The sequence below is a fragment of the Amblyomma mixtum genome, chromosome 7 (genome assembly GCF_055824585.1).
Source record: "Amblyomma mixtum isolate Tamu chromosome 7, ASM5582458v1, whole genome shotgun sequence".
NCBI classification, from domain to species: domain Eukaryota; kingdom Metazoa; phylum Arthropoda; class Arachnida; order Ixodida; family Ixodidae; genus Amblyomma; species Amblyomma mixtum.
The window spans coordinates 107,867,509-107,888,203 of NC_143018.1; the positions used below are offsets into that span (position 1 = coordinate 107,867,509).

General features: G+C 46.2%; 1 protein-coding gene across 1 annotated transcript; it reads left to right on the plus strand.

Annotated features, from left to right (window-relative positions):
* The first annotated feature begins 741 nt into the window (after nt 1-741).
* On the plus strand, nt 742-19,617 carry LOC149337149 (uncharacterized). Its single transcript, XM_089553352.1, has 5 exons — nt 742-1,180; nt 5,853-6,398; nt 10,348-10,504; nt 12,913-13,103; nt 19,162-19,617. Exons 1-5 carry the CDS (start codon nt 875-877, stop codon nt 19,597-19,599), a joined length of 1,638 nt encoding a protein of 545 aa, XP_089409478.1. The 5' UTR covers nt 742-874; the 3' UTR covers nt 19,600-19,617.
* Nucleotides 19,618-20,695: the final 1,078 nt, after the last annotated feature.

Here is a 20,695-nt window from a genome sequence, read left to right on the forward strand (position 1 = left end):
CGCACAGGGCACTTCGCACAAAAAAAGGCATTAGTACATTGTTGTCATGGAACCTTGTGTAATAAAGACCTTCCACCCTGCAATTTGTGCCGCTTCGTTTTCTCATTTCGGTATCATGTACAAAATGCGTTTTTACGCTTCTTTACGGCGCAGTAGGTGAGGCCCGACGTGACGCTTGCTTTGCTCCTGCCGCGGCACACTGTCGCTGTTACAGCTAGTCCGTGTCGAATCTAAATGAGAAGAGAACCTATGCCAGTGTTTGTACCGCGTCTTTAACACTTTAACGCCATGTCAAAGCAGTGATAGCAACCCACACACCATCAACCGACTGAACCAGCGCGCGCACTACCCATAGCGGCTTCTTGCGCCCGCCCGCACGCCAGCGAGCGGCAGCGCCATCTGCCTTGAGCATAGCAAGTTATTTCAGCTGCGCCGGCCCGGTCGCGACACTAGGAAAATCTTCTAGCCTCTGTAACTAGAGTGTAGCTGAACTTACACCCTGTGCTTTACAAGTTAACTTTCTGTGGGGCATTAAAAGAAAAATAAACAAAGGATGCTTTATCTTTGTGTGCGTTCATTTATTTATGAAACAGACATATTTAAAAATCAATAAATTATGCGTCACTTTACCTGCGCTGATCTATTATTTGCTTCAAGCGCTTCCATCAGTAGAGGTCAAATATTTCTCTATGCATTTCAAAACTACGTGAGGTGGTTGATCTATGCACTCACGCTTCTGAGCTCCATTCCTCCATGGCTCTCTCCTTTCATACATCCCTGCTGCTCAGTTAGGTTCCTCCGCTCTTCGCTCACCGTTATCGTCGTTTTCTTTTTTCATCGATCGCGCATACGTGATTCTTTACGTGTGCGTACAATGTCTAGGAGGCAGTGCGCAGCGCCAGGCTGCATGAGCACCGAAGATTCGGAGGGAGTTTCGTTTCATAGCTTCCCGACTTGCAGCGAGCAACGGAGACTATGGTTAGAGGCCCTTGGTATTGCGCCGAGCCTAATTGCGCGCAGGGTCTGCTCCCTGCACTTTGACCACAGTGCCTTCACAAGCCCTCTCGTAAATGTCGCAACCAAACGCCGACGGCTTCGTTGCGGCGCAGCTCCAACGAAACGCCTACCTACACGCCTACCTGGTGCTGTTGCTGTTGAGCAACCTACTGGAGCGCGCGAGGTGAGTACTCAAAGGTAAACTCAAAGGTGGATCGCAGCTCCGCTTGCTGGCGTGCTTATCGTGGACGTCGCTGGAACTAACGGCGCTGCAGTCGCGCTTTTCTACACATCTCGCGCGTCGTACGCTACACACTCATAAAGAGGGGCGGCGCTGTGCCCATACCTGGAGGTAAATTATTTTTTTTTCCGGCGTGAGCAAACAAGAATATGGCATAACTGGTGTTGGTACATGGCGAAAAGCTGTTCCGCTTGGAAGGCACAAGAGTGCAACCACTGGGGTTTGGGCGAGCGATATCTGAACGAGGCACTGCACGAGGTGCGCTGTGGTTTTCTTCCTCACTCGAACCCGTCTTCGCAAACGCAAGCAACGCGCACAGATTAACTGCTTCAAAAAAAAAAAAAAAAACAGCAGTGTTTGTGAACACCTTCAGACTTCGTCGGCTGTTCATCAATATTTGTATTTACTCTTGCACAGATATCTATAAGTCATCTGCGATGCCTATGGTCTAGTAATGGTTAATACGGAAATAAAACTCGAAGGAAAAGTAACATGGGTAAGAAATAACTCCCACTCAACTACTGACCATTGCCTTAATGTCACACAAACTGTATGACAGATTAAGAGAAATGAAAATTGACGAAGAAGGTATGAAAAGCCTGAAAAGCTACCACAGAAGAATCAAAATTACGTTTGTTAGTACAATATCAGCACTAGGAACTCAGGAGAGGGAAAGCAAACATAACCACACTGATGCACAGCTGCAGGAAGTGTCGGGACACATTGAAGACATTGTATCCAAGCATCCGGATAGGGAGTGGACATATGAGGCCCTAGTGGGGGTTTTTCAAAGGGAGTTAGAGGAGGCCCAAAGCAAAAAGAGAAGAACAAAAGGAAGGCATACACCAAAAAGCTGGTGGGACAGGGAAGTGAAGGCAGCCATAGTGCGACGACAAGAGGCATCTAGGGAACACAGATTTGCAAAGAAAAGGGGGGCCCCACCAGGCGAAGTGGATTCAAAATGGAATAATACCTTGAGAGCAAAAGCGAGGCAGCGGCATTAGTCCAAGCCAAAATAGGAAACGCAGGAGTCCAGTGGACGATGGAGGTAAATAAGAAAGATAGGAATGTTGCAGAGGTTTTGGGAGCACATAAGGCTACAAGGGAAGAGGACAGAGGGAATCCAACACACTCTGACCATACAGGATGGAAAAAGAGGGGAGGGAGACGAAGCACAAGAATTTATCAGACAAACAGTCGAAGCAGCGTTTGCAGAGCCTGTGGTGGACGGACGTGAGGAGAGCAAGGACAGCAATGGGACAGGGGAGGAAGAGCTTAGGGAGAGGACAGCAGAGGACTGGGGCAGAATAGAAGGCAAGGATCCCATCGGAAAACAGCGACAGGACCAGACTGCATATCTATGAGATTAATTACCATACTAGGCGAAAAAAAGCAAATTGAAATTACGACAGGTCACTGAAAAAGTAGTAGGGGGAGGCAACGTTCCAAAAGACTGGATGAGACTAGTATACAAAGGGAAGGGAAACAAGGACAACATTAAATTGTACCAACCAATTATGGTCACATCAGTTATATACAGACTAGCAGTGCGGATGGTGAAAATGAGAATGGGAGAATGGGCAGAGCGCAAGGAGATCTTGGGAGAGTTGCAGAACAGTTTCGGAAAGGACAGACAGTTGGAGGACAATCTATTTGTCATAACTCAGTGTATAGAGATAGTTGAGGCAAGTCCTAGGCCCCTATGGATGGCATTTTTAGACATTAAGGGGGCATATGACAATGTGAATCAGGAAAATCTTTGGGTCCTATTGAAGGGATATGGTGCAGATAGAAATCTGGTTGACTTTCTACAACGTGTATGATCAGACAATGGCGTGGTAGTAAGTAAGATATAAGGAAGAAACCACAAAACCAGCTAAAATTAAAAGAAGGCTAAGACGGCTGCCCACTGTCGCCCCTACTTTTCATGATATATACGTGAGCCAAATGAAAAAGAGGTTGGAAGAGAGTAGGGTAGGAGTTGATGTGAGTTACATGCAGGAAGGTCAGAAGGTAAACCAAGTGCTGGCCGGACTAATCTATGCGGATGACATTGTACTACTAGCAGACAAGCGAGATAGGATGCAGGAACTAGTCAAGATCTGTGGCGACGAGGGCAACAAGCTAGGACTCCAATTCAGAGAGAAGTCAGGGATAATGGTATATAATGATGAGAGGGGAGACCCACTAGAAATACAGGACACTATGATAGACCATGTGAGGACTTGTTTTGTCTTTAACAGTGGGCTACGACAGCGTGTTGCAGCGTTGCCAAGGGGTCCACGGAATGCCATCGCCTGTTCTGTGCAATGCCATCCCCGAAGGAGAGGAAATGCCTGTCTTTCATATCTCGATGGACACCTGAACCGCACTGTAAGGGAAGGAAAATGAAATGAAAGTTGGTTTTAAGGAAAGAAATGGATGCCTGTCTCTCTCATATCTCAGTGTACACCCGAAAGGAATGGACACCACATTACATGCACGGCCCCTTGATGCAAAGCGCAAAGTGAGGTGTGCGCTTTGCATCAAGTGGCCATGGTACAGTCGCGAGCAAAAAATATTAGCACAGATCATTGGCGATCAGGATTCGTATATCTCACCACGCGGCGCTGCGGTACGCAGACTTGCCTATCGGGCCGTTTCCATGTTTGCAGCGAAGGGGGGGACGGCATGAAGTAAGCTTTATCAAGCGTGCACCGCCCGAGCGTTGAAGTGCCGACCCTACGTGACTGTGCTTGCAGCATTTATTTTGGCTCGGTTATCATGAGCAGATGGCTTCTTTTTATTGCTGTTTTTTTATATCCGCGATGGTTTCTCAAAAGGAACTCGCGGGAACAATAGATGATAGCGCTGCTTTTAGCCAGTAATTTTGCTGTCCGTGGCAGTCCGCTGAACCCCCCTAATACAGTAGAATGGGAACGGCCCAGCACTCTCGTTATCAGCCTTTTCGCCACCCGCAGCGCCACGCGTTGTCATTCCGGCGCTCTGGTGTTCCGTCATGTGTGCTAATCTTTTTTACCCGCGACTGTACATATCTCTAAAGCACCCTCTAAGACAACACCCGTATTCACTAGACGCGACTTTGTTCATTCCAAACCATCGAGCTGGCGTGGCTGAGTGGTTAGCGTGCTCGCCTTGCTCTCCGTGCCCTGGTTCGATTCCCCAACTCGACCAATTTCCTGCTCGGTTTTATTTATTAATTAATGCATCTGAGATTTTTCGCTCACGGCCAACACCGCCGCCGCCGACACCGGCTTTTCTGCGACACGGGGCCCTTAACGCTGTCGCGTTAAAAATATCTGGAAGAGCACGAGAGGATTCTGAAGGATAAAGGAAAAAGGAATTCAGACATTATGAAGCATATAGAGCACTATGAAACTATAATAGGTATGAGGTATTTAGAGGGGTATGGGAGGGAATCATGGTACCGGGCCTCACATTTGGAAATGCAGTCCTGTGCATGAAATCAGAGATACATACAAGTCTAGAAGTCAAGCAAGTGTAGGAAGGCTAGCCTTGGGAGCACATGGGAACACTCCGAATGAGGGAGTCCAGGGAGATATGCGCTGGCCGTCATTCGCGGTTCGAGAGGCAATCAGCAAACTGAAATATGATCACAGGCTAACCCAAATGGAGGAAACAAGGTGGGTAAAAAAAGGTGTACAAGTATCTATACATGAAAAGTATTAGCACAAAATGGACAAATAGAACCCAAAAGCTAAGAACGAAGTATTTACAGCTGAGGGATGGGGCGCAGCAAAATACTAGCGTGAAAGCGGAGGTAAAGGAGACAGAAAGAAAGATACATCGTGGGAGGGAACAGCGCGAACAGCGATGTATCAGTACAAACTCGCCCAGTTATCCATCCTTCTTCAAGAAAGAAAGATGTGGAAAGAAAGAATGCAGGAAAAATTGGTGCTAGGTATATATAGGACACGAAAACAGGACATCAAAAAAGAGTGGTTATTTGATAATTCATGGGGCAGTTCATTGCTTTTTGAGGCTCTCTGAGAGCAAAAACATATAGGTTCAAATTTGAAGAAGTGGATATTTTGTGCTCTGCTTGTAAAACGGAAATGGAGACCATAGGGCATGCCATAGGGCACTTGGTTCTGAGGTGTGCAGAACTACGCCCAGCCCTCCCAGAGGGAACAGCAACACACATAGAGATAGCACTGGGATTTGCTGGGGAGGACGGGCGAGTGGATGGGAAAGGTGTGACAATGAGAAGGAGATGTTGGAAGATTGGTGGAGGACATCAAGGGAGGAGTGACTTTGGAGAGGAAAAAGATATCCAAACTGGACATTCTAAGAGCAGAATTGAGAGGAAGGGAAAAGAAAAATCAATTAACAATGGGGGAAGTATAGGCTAGGTACCGCAAGCTGCCGCCCGATATAAAGGGTAAGGCCATTATCATCCATTCACCCTAACGAGGCTGTTTGTAGGGGCACGGCTGCTTGATGCAAAGTGCGCTTTCCATCAAGCGGCCGTGGTGGGGGTATCTCGATTATCAGTTTTTGTTGCAAAGGTGTTCAGGCGTGGTGCGTTGTTTAAAATGCCCCTGTGGCCTTGTGTGAGACCCACTTTACGCGGATCTGACATTTGAACGTTCAGGGCTGCGTCGGAGCGGCAGTGCGTACGGTGGACATGAACCCAGACAACCAAGGCACAGGGCATTCGTGGCGGTCCCGCTGCGTCGGAGCAGCAGTGCGTACGGCGGACATGAACCCAGACAACCAAGGCACAGGGAATTCGTGGCGGTCCTGCTGCGTCGTGTGTGGCCTCGAATCGGCAGCGAACGTTGTGCTGCACCCACTGCCCCCAGCCAATAGTCGCCAATACCAGGCGTGGATCGACTTCGTGCGGCGCACCCCCGGCCGTGGCATGCATGACTGGACACCGTCAAACCGTGAGCCCACCTACGTGTGTTCGCTACACTTCACGGCGCGCAGCATCCATCCGATGAAGAAGGAGGAGCGCTGCGGCACCATAGTTTACGTGAGGCGCCTCAAACCGGGCGCCGTGCCTACGATCTACCCGAAAGCTGCCAACGCCAATACTAGTGACGTGGTATCCGCAGTCCCGGTCACGCCACTGCTTTCGGGTGAGCCTGAGACTGATGCGGGACCGAACATCGAAGACGACAGCCAGAAACTACCGGTGAGAACGCACGACTCTTTAGCCTCACACATGCTCTCGCTCTGAGAAGTCTATGTGCACTGACGGGCACATGTTTACAGTGGACAGATTGTGTTAGATAGGCTATGTGCTTTGACAGGGCACATGTTTACAGTGGACAAATTGTTCTAGAACGGCTATGTGCACTGAAGGGGACATGTTTTACAATGGACATATTGTGCCACAAAGGCTATGTGCACTGACTGGGTACATGTTTACAGTGGACAGATTGTGCTAGAAAGGCTATGTGCACTGACAGGGCACATGTTTACACTGGACAGATTGTGCTAGAAAGGCTATGTGCAATGAGAGGGCACATGTTTACACTGGACAGATTGTGCTGGAAAGGCTATGTGCACTGACAGGGCACATGTTTACACTGGACAGATTTTGCTAGAAAGGCTATGTGCACTGACAGGGCACATGTTTACACTGGACAGGTTTTGCTAGAAAGGCTATGTGCACTGACAGGGCACATGTTTACACTGGACAGATTGTGCTAGAAAGGCTATGTGCACTGACAGGGCACATGTTTACACTGGACAGATTGTGCTAGAAAGGCTATGTGCACTGACAGGGCACATGTTTACACTGGACAGATATTGCTAGAAAGGCTATGTGCACTGACAGGGCACATATTTACACTGGACAGATTTTGCTAGAAAGGCTATGTGCACTGACAGGGCACATGTTTACACTGGACAGATTTTGCTAGAAAGGCTATGTGCACTGACAGGGCACATGTTTACACTGGACAGATTGTGCTAGAAAGGCTATGTGCACTGACAGGGCACATGTTTACACTGGACAGATATTGCTAGAAAGGCTATGTGCACTGACAGGGCACATGTTTACACTGGACAGATTGTGCTAGAAAGGCTATGTGCAATGAGAGGGCACATGTTTACACTGGACAGATTGTGCTAGAAAGGCTATGTGCACTGACAGGGCACATGTTTACACTGGACAGATTGTGCTAGAAAGGCTATGTGCACTGACAGGGCACATGTTTACACTGGACAGATAGTGCTAGAAAAGCTATGTTCACTAACAGGGCATATGTTTACAGTGGACAGATTGCGCTAGAAAGGCTATTGCACTGACAGGGCACATGTTTACGGTGGACAGATTGTGCTAGAAAGTCTATGTGCACTAACAGGGCACATGTTTACAGCTGACAAATTGTGCTAAAAAGGCTATGTGCGCTGACAGGCGACATGTTTACAGTGGACAGATTGTGCTAGAAAGGCTATGTGCACTGACAGGGCACATGTTTTTGGCAGACAGATTGTGCTAGAAAGGCTATGTGCACTGACAGGGCACATGTTTACGGTGGACAGATTGTGCTAGAAAGTCTATGTGCACTGACATGGCGCATGTTTACAGTGGACAGATTGTGCTAGAAAGGTTATGTGCCCTGACAGGGCACATGTTTACAGTGGACAAGTTATCCTAGAAAGGCTATGTGCACTGACAGTGGACATGTTAACAATGGACAGATTGTGCTAGAAATGCTTTGTGCACTGACAGGGCACATGTTTATGGTGGACAGATTGTGCTAGAAAGGCTTTGTGCACTGACATGGCACATGTTTACAGTGGATAAATTGTGCTAAATGGGTATGTGCACTGACAGGGCGCATATGTTTACAGTGGACAAATTGTGCTAGAAAGGGTATGTGCACTGACAGGGCATATGTTTGCAGTGGACAAATTGTTCTAGAATGCCTATGTGCACTTACAGGGCATATGTTAACAGTGGACAAATTATCCTAGAAAGGCTATGTGTGCTGACATGGGACATGTTAACAATGGAGAGATTGCGATAGAAAGGCTATGTGGACTGACAGGGCACATGCTTGCAGTGGACAGATTATGTTACAAAGGCTATGTGCACTAACAGGGCACATGTTTAGAGTGGACAGATTGTGCTAGAAATGCTATGTGCACCAACAGGGCTGATGTTTACAGTGGACAAATTGTGCTAGAAAGGCTATGTGCACTGACAGGGGACATGTTTACAGGGGACAGATTGTGCTAGAAAGGCTACGTGCACTGACAGCGCACATATTTACAGCAGACAAACTGTGCAAGAAAGGCTGTTGGGGTTCTGATATCTTCAGATCATAAGTACACTGTTTTCAGGCTGTCAGTTGTAGTACTACTTATGAGTCATTTCGCTAGGGAGAAGTCATTATGTAGACGAATGCAGCTTACTTTAAGCTCAAGAGATCGAATGCACATATGTTCCAGAGCCATGCTGGTGCTTACAGGAAATGCTGAGATATCAGTCTTGGAAAAAGTTTTCTGTGTTCATTTTGCATGCCTGGCTTGAAGTAGTTCCGTATGGCTTGTTGCAAAGGGCTCAAAATATCATCTGTTTGCAGAAGACTTTCTGCAATTTTTAGGCGTCTCGAGTTTGAAGAATGCTTTTATTAATATCCATATGTGTTTTTTAGAGTTTCGCAAATGCGAATAACCTTGCCGCTGGGGCTGAACAAACTTGGGCCATTTTTTTGTGCCATCTAAAAATTGCGTGCCTGCGGAGAGCAAAAGACGACGTCTGTGAAATGAAATCGCGTCGCCCCGGGGTGCACGTGTCACGCAACAATCTCTGCCCTGCCCCCGCTGTGCTACTCTCCGCTTCTCGCCACTTCGCTGCTTCAGCGCTGCTCCAGTTAGCCTGTATCGATAGCCTGTGCCATCCTATCGACGGAGAGACCCCTCTCACTATAAATGGGGCTATTATAAGCTAGGAAAGACCAATATAAACAGTTGTCTCCATCACTGGTTGATTTTTCAAGTAAACGGCATCCATTGGCACCGAATTTCCGCCTTGCATCCCAGAGGCTGTTCTACTCTGCCATTCACATCAAAATAATGGCATTCCGTCCTTCTGGGCATGGATGTAATGAGTTTAGCTTTAATGACAGGAAAATCTTTATATTCACATGAGGTTCCATAGCACATGTGAATTATCTTCATGTGGATTACTCACTAGCCCTAACCGTCACTCTTCTTTAAATTCAATTTTCTCACCCATAATTGGCTTTTTGCTGCTGAACAAATGTCAGTGTACCCTGGAAGAGCCGGAGAATTGATGTTTCCTAAGGGCAATTATTGGTTGAATTTGTCCTTAGTGTCCCTTTAATTGAGTGCCCTGAACATTCAGAACCTGCCTATAAAGTCAGTGGCTCCGTCTCATGCAGGTACAGTGAAATGTGTTTGTAAGCTTCAAGTAAAGATGGGCATCTACATGTTTTATGGCACAACGAAAAATGGTTCTTATTTTTGTACAATCTTTTTTTTTGAAGTGTTGTTGAGAAGCAGAAGTTCGTTTCCCACTTGAGGACATAGTTGAGCTTAGGTCATGTCCACGTTTGAGGGCACAGTGCCTGCAGGTGTAGTCATGACATCATTCTAAGGAGAGTTATGACTCCGCCACGTGCTAACAAAGGGAGAGCGAAGGCAGCACCCCGCTGCTGCTGGCACACTTTAGTCACCCCTGAAGAAGGGACCGAGTTGGTCCCGAAACGTTAGGCAAAATTAAAGTATTGTTTGGGGTCAGTTTTTTTTTTTTTCTCAACTATGACATCATCACCTTCAATCTACATTCTAGCTCCTTTGTTCTTTTTTCTCCCCCTTCCCCTTGTGTGGAGTAGCAGACTAGGGTCATGTTTGCCCCTACCGAGCTCTCCAACCTTCTTCTTGTTAAGTTTGTACTTTTGTGCTCTTCATGGCATTGGAGCTTGTACTGAATGGTTCCTTTGCGCGTTGATAAAAAATGGGTGATGTGACATTTCCTTGTCACCCACTGCGGCACATTTGACAGCATGCATCTTTGGAAAAATAAATCAATAAGTGTGCCGACTTGAAAACATGGTTTCGCATGGAGTAACTATCTTAATTTGTATCCGTTTGCCCCGATGCAGAGGGCTGCATTCACCATAGAGGAAGATGCCTACCTCATCGACCAGGTCAAGAAACGACCTGTTTTGTGGAAGAGAAATCATGCGGAGTACTTTGTCCAGGAGCTGAAGGGAGTCGCGTTTGGACAAATAGCCTCAGCTTTTCGAGGGAAATTCACAGGTGCGTACCAGGGGGGCAGGAAGGCAGGCCGTTCTCTGTGCGGTGTGACTTAACCAGGCCATTGAAGCTCGCCTGGTATCCAGCTACTCGTCCTGTGCCATGCAACAAAGATTTTGGTGCAGTTGACCTTCATATACCAGACTCTCTACTCCAACTGTCTATTAGCAAGTGCTGTGTTACTTGAAAGTCGGCCAAACCGCGAAACTTTCATGATGATAGAACACAAACTGATATGAGATGATTGTCTATGATCGCCTTCAGCAACCGCAGTTTTGGAGCCCGTGATGCACGTTCTAAGGAGAGTACATACTACATTGTGCTGTTGTGAACACCTGAGCCAAATACTACATTTCTACATGCACTGGGGAACACGCAATCTTGCAGAAAATTTGGCAAGCCCTTTCCGCAACATTTTCATACTCGAATCTTCCTCCGTTCCACTCTCCTGCTTATGTCGGTTAAGACATAGCTGCCAGTTAGACTCTTTCAGGTGTTGCACAGCTGCCATGTCTGTGGCCATTCAGCCGCGTCACTCCGGCAGGTCAGGAAGCTCCACCCCTGGGGAATTGCCACGTGAATTCCCTGAACTTTCAATGTGCAAAAAGTTACGAGAGGAGATGGAAAGGTGTGAAAATGGTGAAGTTCAAATTTTGACTACAGATAACTCAGGCTCTAACAGGTGTATTAAAAAAATTCATGCTGGAGAATATTTGTGGAATGGCATTTTTGAACATCCCAGGCATAGTGCAACTTTATTGAGAGCCTCTTTAACAAAACGCGACGTGCTGTAGCGGCATCACTGCCTACGCTGTAGTCTCTGCTTTTGTAGCATCAAATCTTATGTCGCTGCTACAGTTGATGCTGTATATCCATGACCACCATTATATTATGTCTCCAAACCTGCTAAAATGTGCACTATATATCTGAACACAGAAGCAAGGCCTCTGGATTTTGGGATTACATGCACGATTGCTTCTCGTGTTGCGAACAGCTGTCTGGGCTTACACAGATGAAAGCAACAAGCTCGCAATGGTAGACCTTTGTGGATAGCTCCTGTGAAGCCACCACCCTTGTGGCATGTCCTGGTCTCGTGCTCATAGCTTCTACTGCAGTGCCCCAGAAAGTTGACCACAACTGTATAGTGTACCGCCCTCCTCGCTGTCAGCTGCCTGTTCGGTATCCAGAGTTCATGTTGGACTCAGGTTTGCTGATGAACTAGACGTGTTGTTCAGTCTGGGTTTTGTCCAAACTTTTTTTTTGATAAAGCTTGTTCCCTCTATACGTAGCCGTGACCGTTGGTTTTCATGAATGCTATCATTTGTAAGTTGCCCTTGCCAGGCAAGATGCGTGCCAAAAAGGCAGAGAGAAGCCTTTCTGCTGACTTCTCCTGCTCCCTGGTGTTGAAGAGAAAAAACTAATGTGAAGCCTCGTTCATCTGTCGTGGGCTAGCACACTGAGCTAGAAGATGAGACCTCATACAGCCATGGTGTTGTTAGCAGTCCGTAGGACTCCTGTGGGTGCACCACATAAAGGGCCTGTCACACTAGCACGGCACGACACGCCGCCAATGCCGACCCGACAAACACATCGAAGGTCGGCCAACCTGGTCGGTAGGCAGTGTCTGTGGCAGGCTTAGCTGTCACACTAGGCCGACTACGACACCAGTGCGACCGACGACCAGGCGTCTTCGCAGTGTGACATGGTTCGAGACCGGCGACGGAGACAAAACCAGTCTGGCGACCAGGTCTTTGCGAGATTGGCCGTCGAGCAAAAACATACTCGAAATAAGGTCCCATTTTCATATCGAGACTGCAGAGAATAAATTTAGAATACATTTCAGCGCCCACGAAACCTTTTAACTATCATGACAGCCGCACTAAGATCATGTCAACATTGTTTTGACCCTGCTGTAAAATGCATGCACAGCCGCACTGAGATCATGTCAATATTGTTTTAACCCTTCTTAGGACTGTAAAATGCATGCGCTTGTCGTTTCAATCATAGTAGCTCTATGTTTGAATCGACACGTTTGACACCTCGCATGTCTGCAGTAACACTTTCAACGCAAGTGGAGGCGGAGCTCATCTCTCTAGTTGAAGAGCGTCGCCTGTTACGGGATGTGAAAGACTCGCTTTATCACTGCCGCGACCTGAAAGAAATTTCATATGTGGAGGTATGCGAGGCACTGGGAGGCCGATTCACCGGTATGTTTGAAAACATATGTCGCGCGGATACTCGAAGACTATATCTAATGCTGTGTTCTTATCCTTCAGCCGCATCCCATAATTTGAGCACTGGTTGCTGTGGCGTCGTGACTTGCCGACCGCACGAGTAGTCAAAGAACAGCCGCCAACTTTGTTTGACTTCCACGCTGTACCCATTGCTCCTTTCCTGACATTACTTTTCAGTTGCCCAGGTGCGCTGGCGGTTCGAGAACTTGAAACATCTATTTAGGCGTGAGAGGCGCAAGATAAAAGCCTGCTGCGGCGCAAGCCCGGATAACGTACCTCAGCCCACGTGGGCTCACTACAGGCGCATGATGTTCTTGGCTAGCCCCTACTCTTTGGAGCCAACACTCCGCACACAGGAAGAAGAGGAGGTATGTTACTTGTTAGCTGGCGAGTATGCAAGGGGCATTTCTAAAAGTGTTGTACTGAAAGCTGCATTTTGAGTACAGCTTCAATTTTTCGGGCATCCAGGAAAACGTCTTATATCACTGAATCTTGAAATAGAGCTTAAGAATGTTCAAAACTCATTCTGATAAAGCATGTTTGAGGACGAAAACTGGCATGCCTTTTGAAATAAACTTTTGCGTCATGCCTCCCATCAAGCTGGCCTGAACCAAATTGTTGTGGCCTACACAGATTACATGGAGAGATTTGTTCCAGGCCATGTTACATTACGTATACACTGGTATACAGTTGGGCTGTATCAGTACAGCATTCTTCAGTATGCACGGCTCGAGCCATGAACAAATTTCAAACTTTTTCCATTCGTTTTAAACTTCTTAATGGAAACTCACTGTCCAGATGGTGGACAGGGTGGAAGTATGAACAGCCTCTTGCAAATCTTGTCACATTAAAATGAACAGCACTGAGATCGAATTCCCCAACCAGATATTTCCGTCTTGCATTTGAGTGCTTAACACTCGTGCAAAGGAGTGAAAAAAGCCAAAATGATGGCTGTTCTGTGGTTTCCATGTCGTGGTGCCTGGTCAAAAGGCCACATATGGTTGTTCTCTGTGTTGCTTTTTTACGTCAAAACCTCGTTCAGCAGCACTTCAAACTGTATCTCAATCATACTTCGCCAAATCACGAGTGCTCAGTCACTGAAGTTCAGTCAACCTATGGGCTAATTCAAACTCACAGAGGCCTGGGCTCACTCGAACTTATTTAGCTTCACAACCCACTCGGGCTCACTCAAAGTAATCTCGGCTCGCTCACTCATTTCAACTCTAGACTCACCTGGACTCGCTCAGTTCGACTCACGACTCATTTGCGCTCACGCATTCGGGCTCACTTGCGTATTTCAACTCATGACTCACACAGGCTTAGCTTGACTCAGCACTCCTGTAAGTTCACACATTGGACAGCTGAATCATTTTTACGTCCAACAGTGCGAGTTACGCGCCTAAAATGCGAAAGAAAAGGTGTCAGAGATGCGGTGGTGCGATGAGCTCTTGACTGCAGCTTGCCTGTAGCAAGGCCTGGCTACCAGGCCTAGAGGCCTAGAGCTGCCGCTCGCGGGACATAAAGATCTAAGGCCGCTGCATGAGTTGTGCAACCAATTAAAAAACAGAAAAGCAAGAACTAGAGCAACCGCTATACAGCAAGCCACAGCTAATATCTAACGAGACCAAGCGCGGCTACTGGCACTTGGCTGCTGACTCGAAAGACGCGGGTTCAATCCCAGCCACGGTGGCTGAATTTCGATGGAGGCGAAACTCTAGAGGCCCATGTACTGTGCGGTGTCAGTGCACATTAAATAACCCCGGGTGGTCGAAATTTCCAGAGCCCTTCACTACAGCATTGCTTGTAGCCTGAGTCACTTTCGGACATTAAGCCCCCATAAACCAAACCAAACCAATTGTGGCTACTAATAAACTTTTGTCGCCTTTCAATAATGTTCTAGAGCGCAGCAGGAACAAAAATTACATACCACGAATCAACAAAATTGCTCTACATCATCATCTTGACCAAAAGCCCATTTAGTATTACGAGCGCACAGGAAACCCTTTTATGAACATTCAAACTCATGCCCAATCAGCATCATGGATTCACTTGGGAACATGGGATTATTCAATTTCACATCATGGACTTATTTGATTTGATAGGCCCCCTCACTGCCGGACTGAACAGGACTCAGATCACGATCTGAATGTGAGCCCGGACTCATGACTCACAACATTATCTGAATGTGAGCCCGAACTCGCCATTCAGATCATGATCTGAATCCGAGTCCGAACTCACGGACAACTCAGATTATGATCTGAATGTGCATCCGAACTCACGACTCAGATCATGATCTAGAATGAGCCTGAGTGACTAGACTCATGAGTGAGTTCATCGACCTATTATCTCAATATTTTAAAAGTAATGGCAGCTGCAATAACACACTTGGAACTTCCCATCTTTTGACTTGTGACCCCTTCACTGTCTGCTCCTATGCACAGAAACATTAATCACAAACTGTATTTTTCCTGAATACAGTAGCCGGCCGGTTTTTCGGACTCCAATAATTCGGACTTGCGCAATATTTCAGACTTCGCTGAGGAACCGTCACACACCTCGTAGGAAGGTGTACATTTTCACGACCGATATTTCGGACTTTGTGGAGTCTAGGAGTTCGAATTTTTGGACTAAAATAGACGCCAACAATGTTGTGGAGATCGCTTTTCAACTGAAAGTTCCTTATTTCGGCCTAATATAGACACGAGCGGGCATTGCTGTCGCAACCAACCCGTTCCCCGCCACCGTGAAAGGCGCCATCTTGGATTGAAACGAAATCGGCGGGCGCAATCGAACTGGCTTGGATAGGCCTGGCTATTTGTTCTCCATCGTTGCCATTCGAGATAATGGGATGCTCTGCTTTGCCATCGAGATGGTCTACAAAGAGAGCGTGATCACATTAAAAACGGGACAGTGGGACAGCTGCAGCATCCACCGCAACTTGGACGACGCTCTCCGCGGTGCGGGGTAGAAAACTCGGTAGAGGTGGGCAGGGTGACTTATTGTTTCACGCAGCGAGTGCATTCACTCGCGGCATGACTGCGGCCGCATCGCACTCTATAGTATCATGATGTGATAGGGTACGGACATGATGAAAGCATGGATATGAGTCAGAAAGAGGCTAATATTATCGCTTGTAGGCGGAACATGGGGAGCGGCGATTTTCGTGATTTTGAAAGCAGGGTTTTCGCAGAAAAGTTTTTTTTTCTAAGTTCACGAATTTTTCGGACTGTTCGATTATTCCGACCATTTTTTGGGCCCCGCCGAGTCTGAAAAAGCGGTCGGCGACTGTACTGTTCCTTTTTTTCAATTTCTTGATGACAGATATACAAAATGAACATACTTAAGGTTAACGAAGTTGATATTATGTTCTCATGGCTGTCCACGTTTAATGCCAACAAGATTACATGGACTCCAATAGGCTCTATTCTCACAGATGGCTTCCTTTGTAGACTTCTTCGCGTTGGGAACTAAGGTGTATGTATTAACGAAGCACGACTGCATTACCTGATGTCAGCATTACCTATGCTGTCAAAACTGTATGGGCAACTTATGGAGAGTTTGTAAAGCGTTAACTTGAACAGAATGTTAACCTTTTAGGATAATTTCTTGAAACAAGGATCAGAACAAGCATCGCTGAGTATGAAAAACAAAAACAAAACTTATTCAACATCCTCGCAGTTCTCTGCAGCATTACGTCCTCAACGAATGTGACTGCTTCCGCTGTGATATTTTCACGTGCCCAGTGGCACTGCAGTAAAGTTTTGCTGACATTTTTTTCACCATGCCAGGTAGTTTTATATTAACAGCCCTTGCACTGTGTTTTGCATTTCCACGCCTCATTAACGTTAGCACGAAATACAACTTGTGTTTATTTGCAACTATGGCTTGCCAGCCGTACACACATTTCTTAAGATGTACTGATAGGGTTAGTTCCACAGCAATGGGACCCTCCATTAGAAAGTACAAAGAGAACACTGCGTGAGGAGAATAGCAGATGCTTTTTATATAATCAAGGTCGAACAACCACTTGTACACATCAAAAATAAGGTTACAGCAGAACAAAAGAACACAGCAAATGAGAAGATAACAGTTCATAACGAAGCTTACACACAAAAATAAATGCACAAACAAGAATAGTGAAGGTAACAGCTTAAGAATACATGCCCAGTCAATACTCAAGAACTCTGTGAAAAAAACGGCAATGAAATAATGAGATAAAGGTATCAGGAGCCACCAAATTTCTTAAATTCCCTATTACCGTATTTTCCGGTGTACAAGACGCACCCTTGTATAAGACGCACCCGCCATATATGCAGGCTGTCATTGAAAAAATTGGTATATAAGGCGCACCCGTGTATAAGACGCACCCAAATTTACCCAGTTTGGCTAGTGAGGCTTAATTAAGCATGCTATGCGACCATCGCAAAATGCACCGTACGTGGGAGAAGTTCTTAAGCAACGCTAAGTGATCGAAAAAGGCAACACTCACGCTATACCCGCCCACGTTTTAGCACAAAAGAAAAAAAAGCGAAAGAACTCTATTTATGTCCACAACAATTTATTTTTACATAAAACCTTCAAAGTCTTCATCTTCGGATGCGCTATCGAAAAGGCAACGCGGCTGAAGCATTCTCTTTGCACTACATACTTGCAAAGGGTGACTAAAAAAAAAACATCGGCTTCACTTGGCTTGTCTTGACAATGGCTAGAAGCGCGACTGTCGCCATCTTTTGGCTTTTCACATTACCTTTGCTTGGGCTCTCCGAAACGGCCGCGTGTTTAAGATCCCGGAAGTGGTCAACCCCGCCGTTTCATGATAAAGTTCACCTAAAAAAGTTGCGCACGGCGGTCCCCGTATTGAAGTATTAACCATGTTACAACCGCGTTATTGGTAGTAATATTTTTTCGGTGAAAAAAGCTTGAACATGAACCAGAGTAATTTCTGAACTCGCAAAAAAAAAACCGGAAAATTCGCATATAAGACGCACCCTTGTATAGGACGCACCAGCAAGATTTTTGAAAAAAACCCGCGTCTTATACACCGGAGAATATGGTACTTTGCAAAAATTTTATTCACGGATGAGTGTTTAAACGGCCTTATGTAACAACAGATTTGTGTCTTGCAATATGCTGCAGCTCACTTCATGAATGAAAGCAGTGCTCTGGGTACCTTAAGACGGGTGGCAGAGAACCAGGGTTTTCATCACAAAGCATTACAAATGGATACAAAAGCCTGTGATGTCCAGCAATTAATCACACACAAAAAAAAAGCAAGACGAGCGAGCAGCAGTTGATTGGGCAAACAAAAGGAAGGCTGTAGAAATGGAGCGGCACACAGAACGTTCTGAAACGTACATGGACTCTGAGCACAGACTGGTTTGTATACGTGTGAAAATGAAAGGAACTGGACAGAAGTGCGCAATGAGTGGCTGACATGGTCTCTGCCCCCCCCCCCTTCGCACGTCAGTCAGAGAGATGGCAGAAATAGATACTGTTTCTGCTGGCACGTCATCGGCCAGTGTAGAGGATGAGGAGGTTTGGATGTCCGAAAGGATTGAGAGAGCTTTGATATGTGTGTTTGATGCTTTCCAGCGTGCATTGCTGTATTATATTGTTGACTATCTCCAATACCTGATCGAAGCAATGGAAAATGTCATTCCCTGATCAGTGCCCCTTTAACATCATTTTTCTTTTCTTGCCATGTTATGTTAATAGTAGTATTCTCTATATCAGGAATAATATTGAAATACACACAGGGAATTAAAATAACATTAATCACAAAATTCATCTTGCACGCTCATTGTTCCAATAGATGGCATTTGTGCACATCTTTTTTTTTCTTTACATCATACAGTTTTTCCAAGACTGCATCCACAGTATTCACCTCAATATCTTTATCAGTGGCTTAGTGGCAATTGGCTGCTGGGCCCAAGAATGAAGGATCAAGTTCAGATCATGGCTGCTGCATTTTGAATAAAGCAACACGTGAAAATGGCAGTGTTGCTGGGTTATGTCAGTGTAGAAGAGCCGCAGGTAGCCTAAATTAATTAGTAACCCTACACTAGACCATTTGGCATACCCTATGTGTAGCTTTCAGCATTGGCAATTACTTTATGGGATAAGTTAGTCACTAAACCCTAGTACTGCCGCGACAGTGGTTAGGGTGCTTGACTGCTGAACCAAATAATGAGAGTTGAATCCCAGCCACTGTGGTCGCTTTTCGATGGAGGCGAAAAGCAAGGCACCTGTTCACTGCGATGTTAGTGCATGTTAAAAAAAGCACAAAGTGGTCGAAATTTCCAAAGCCTTTTACTACGGCGTTCCTGAGTCGCCTTGGGAATGTTAAATACTAGCAAAACTTTGTTGCAGTTGTGGTCTCATACCTTAATTAAGATAAACAGTTCAGCCTGTGTCCTTCTGTTTCAGGAGCGGCAGTGTGAGCTTTGCAATGCTGAATCCACAGATCCGGAATTGAGTGCTCCCGAGGTGGACGGTTCACCACAGTTGCGTGCAGCGCCACATCAGCTAGCACAGCAGAGTGGAGCTGGGTCGTCATCGCAGCAGAGTCCAGCTGAGTCTCCAAGGCCTGCACAAAAGAGAAGACACAACGATGAGAAGAGAGAGCAGAGAAAAGTTTTGCTGACGTCAGTGGTGGAAACTTTACAAAAGAGTCAGCAACGCCTGGAAGCCGCTGACGAATGCGATGCATTTGGCAGGATGATTGCCCACGCCGTTCGCCAAATACCACCAGGGCCAGACCGTCAGTTGGCCATGCTACGTGCCCACCAGGCTGTCGTAAAAGTTAATTTGTCACAGCATAGTACCGCTGTTCATTTGTTAGGTGTAACTGACGTGCACGAATAAATGCGGGTTTCCATTTCATTGTATGAACAATAAATAACTGCACAACAAGGACGGGACAGGCTCTTGAGGGAAGGAGGCGTTGGTGTAATAAACCTGGGGCGCCATTACGAGTCGCTCAAAATCGTCTCAATTGGAAAGTGTCCCAAAAACTGTCTCATTTGCCCTGTTCCTATTGGTCGGCCGTGACCAGCGGCCATATTGATTTTTTGCGTCACCGGCTGGCATCATAAATGTGCCAGAAGTGTTGATATTGCTTACCTAATTATGCGAGCCGACTGAGACGATTTTTTGCAACCGGAACGAGTGGTCTCAAACTGCTGATTGCAGAGTAAATGCTTGGCAGTGGCACTCCTCTAAAGGCCTTCCAAAAGTAATAAACACTGCTGCAAAGTAGAGAAGACTGATTTGACAAGTGAAAATATTGAAAAAAGCATTGCACATAACAGGACACAGGCGGAAATGGTCTGTAGGGCTGGCAGTAGTTGTTCCTGTAGAACCGAAACACTGAAGTGGAGAGCCGTTCAGATATGCAGTCGTGACAAATCAAGACCTGTGCATGTTACATTAACAGCAAAGGAAGCTAGGAAAACGTTGCACGACATCTTTTTTTTTTTCATTTATTTACCCTAAAGGCCCACCAGGGCATTACATAGGGGAGGAACATCACGAAAGAAATACAAAGATCAAAATACAATGCATAAATTCAAATAACACAATACAAATACAAAGATATACAAAGAACAAAAGATGACAGGTAAATCAAAAGGTAAATCTTACATACCTACTCTGCCCCACTATCTTTTAGTATTGAAAGAAACTGGTCGCAATCAATAGTATTAACTACAGAATGTGGGAGGGCATTCCATTCTCTTATCGCCAGGTAAAGAAACGAGAATCTGCCTGTGTCAGTTCGCGCAAATGGAGGTTCGACTTTTTTATTGTGGTCAAGTCGATGAAATGTGCGCATGGCAGGCCTAATTAGTGGTGCGGACTGATTTGACAAGGCTGTGACCAGCCAGAAAATTACTGAACAAAGATGAGCTAATTGTGACGTACCGTGCTTCTAACACCCTCCAAAGGAAGGTATGGTGCCACT

What these genes read in the sequence shown, in the direction of transcription:
- LOC149337149 (XM_089553352.1), top strand. Translation starts at nt 875, where the DNA reads ATGTCTAGGAGGCAGTGCGCAGCGCCAGGCTGCATGAGCACCGAAGAT. An exon ending in ACGACAGCCAGAAACTACCG is followed by an intron (nt 6,399 to 10,347) that starts GTGAGAACGCAC and finishes GCCCCGATGCAG; the next exon opens with AGGGCTGCATTCACCATAGA. An exon ending in TTTTCGAGGGAAATTCACAG is followed by an intron (nt 10,505 to 12,912) that starts GTGCGTACCAGG and finishes ATTACTTTTCAG; the next exon opens with TTGCCCAGGTGCGCTGGCGG.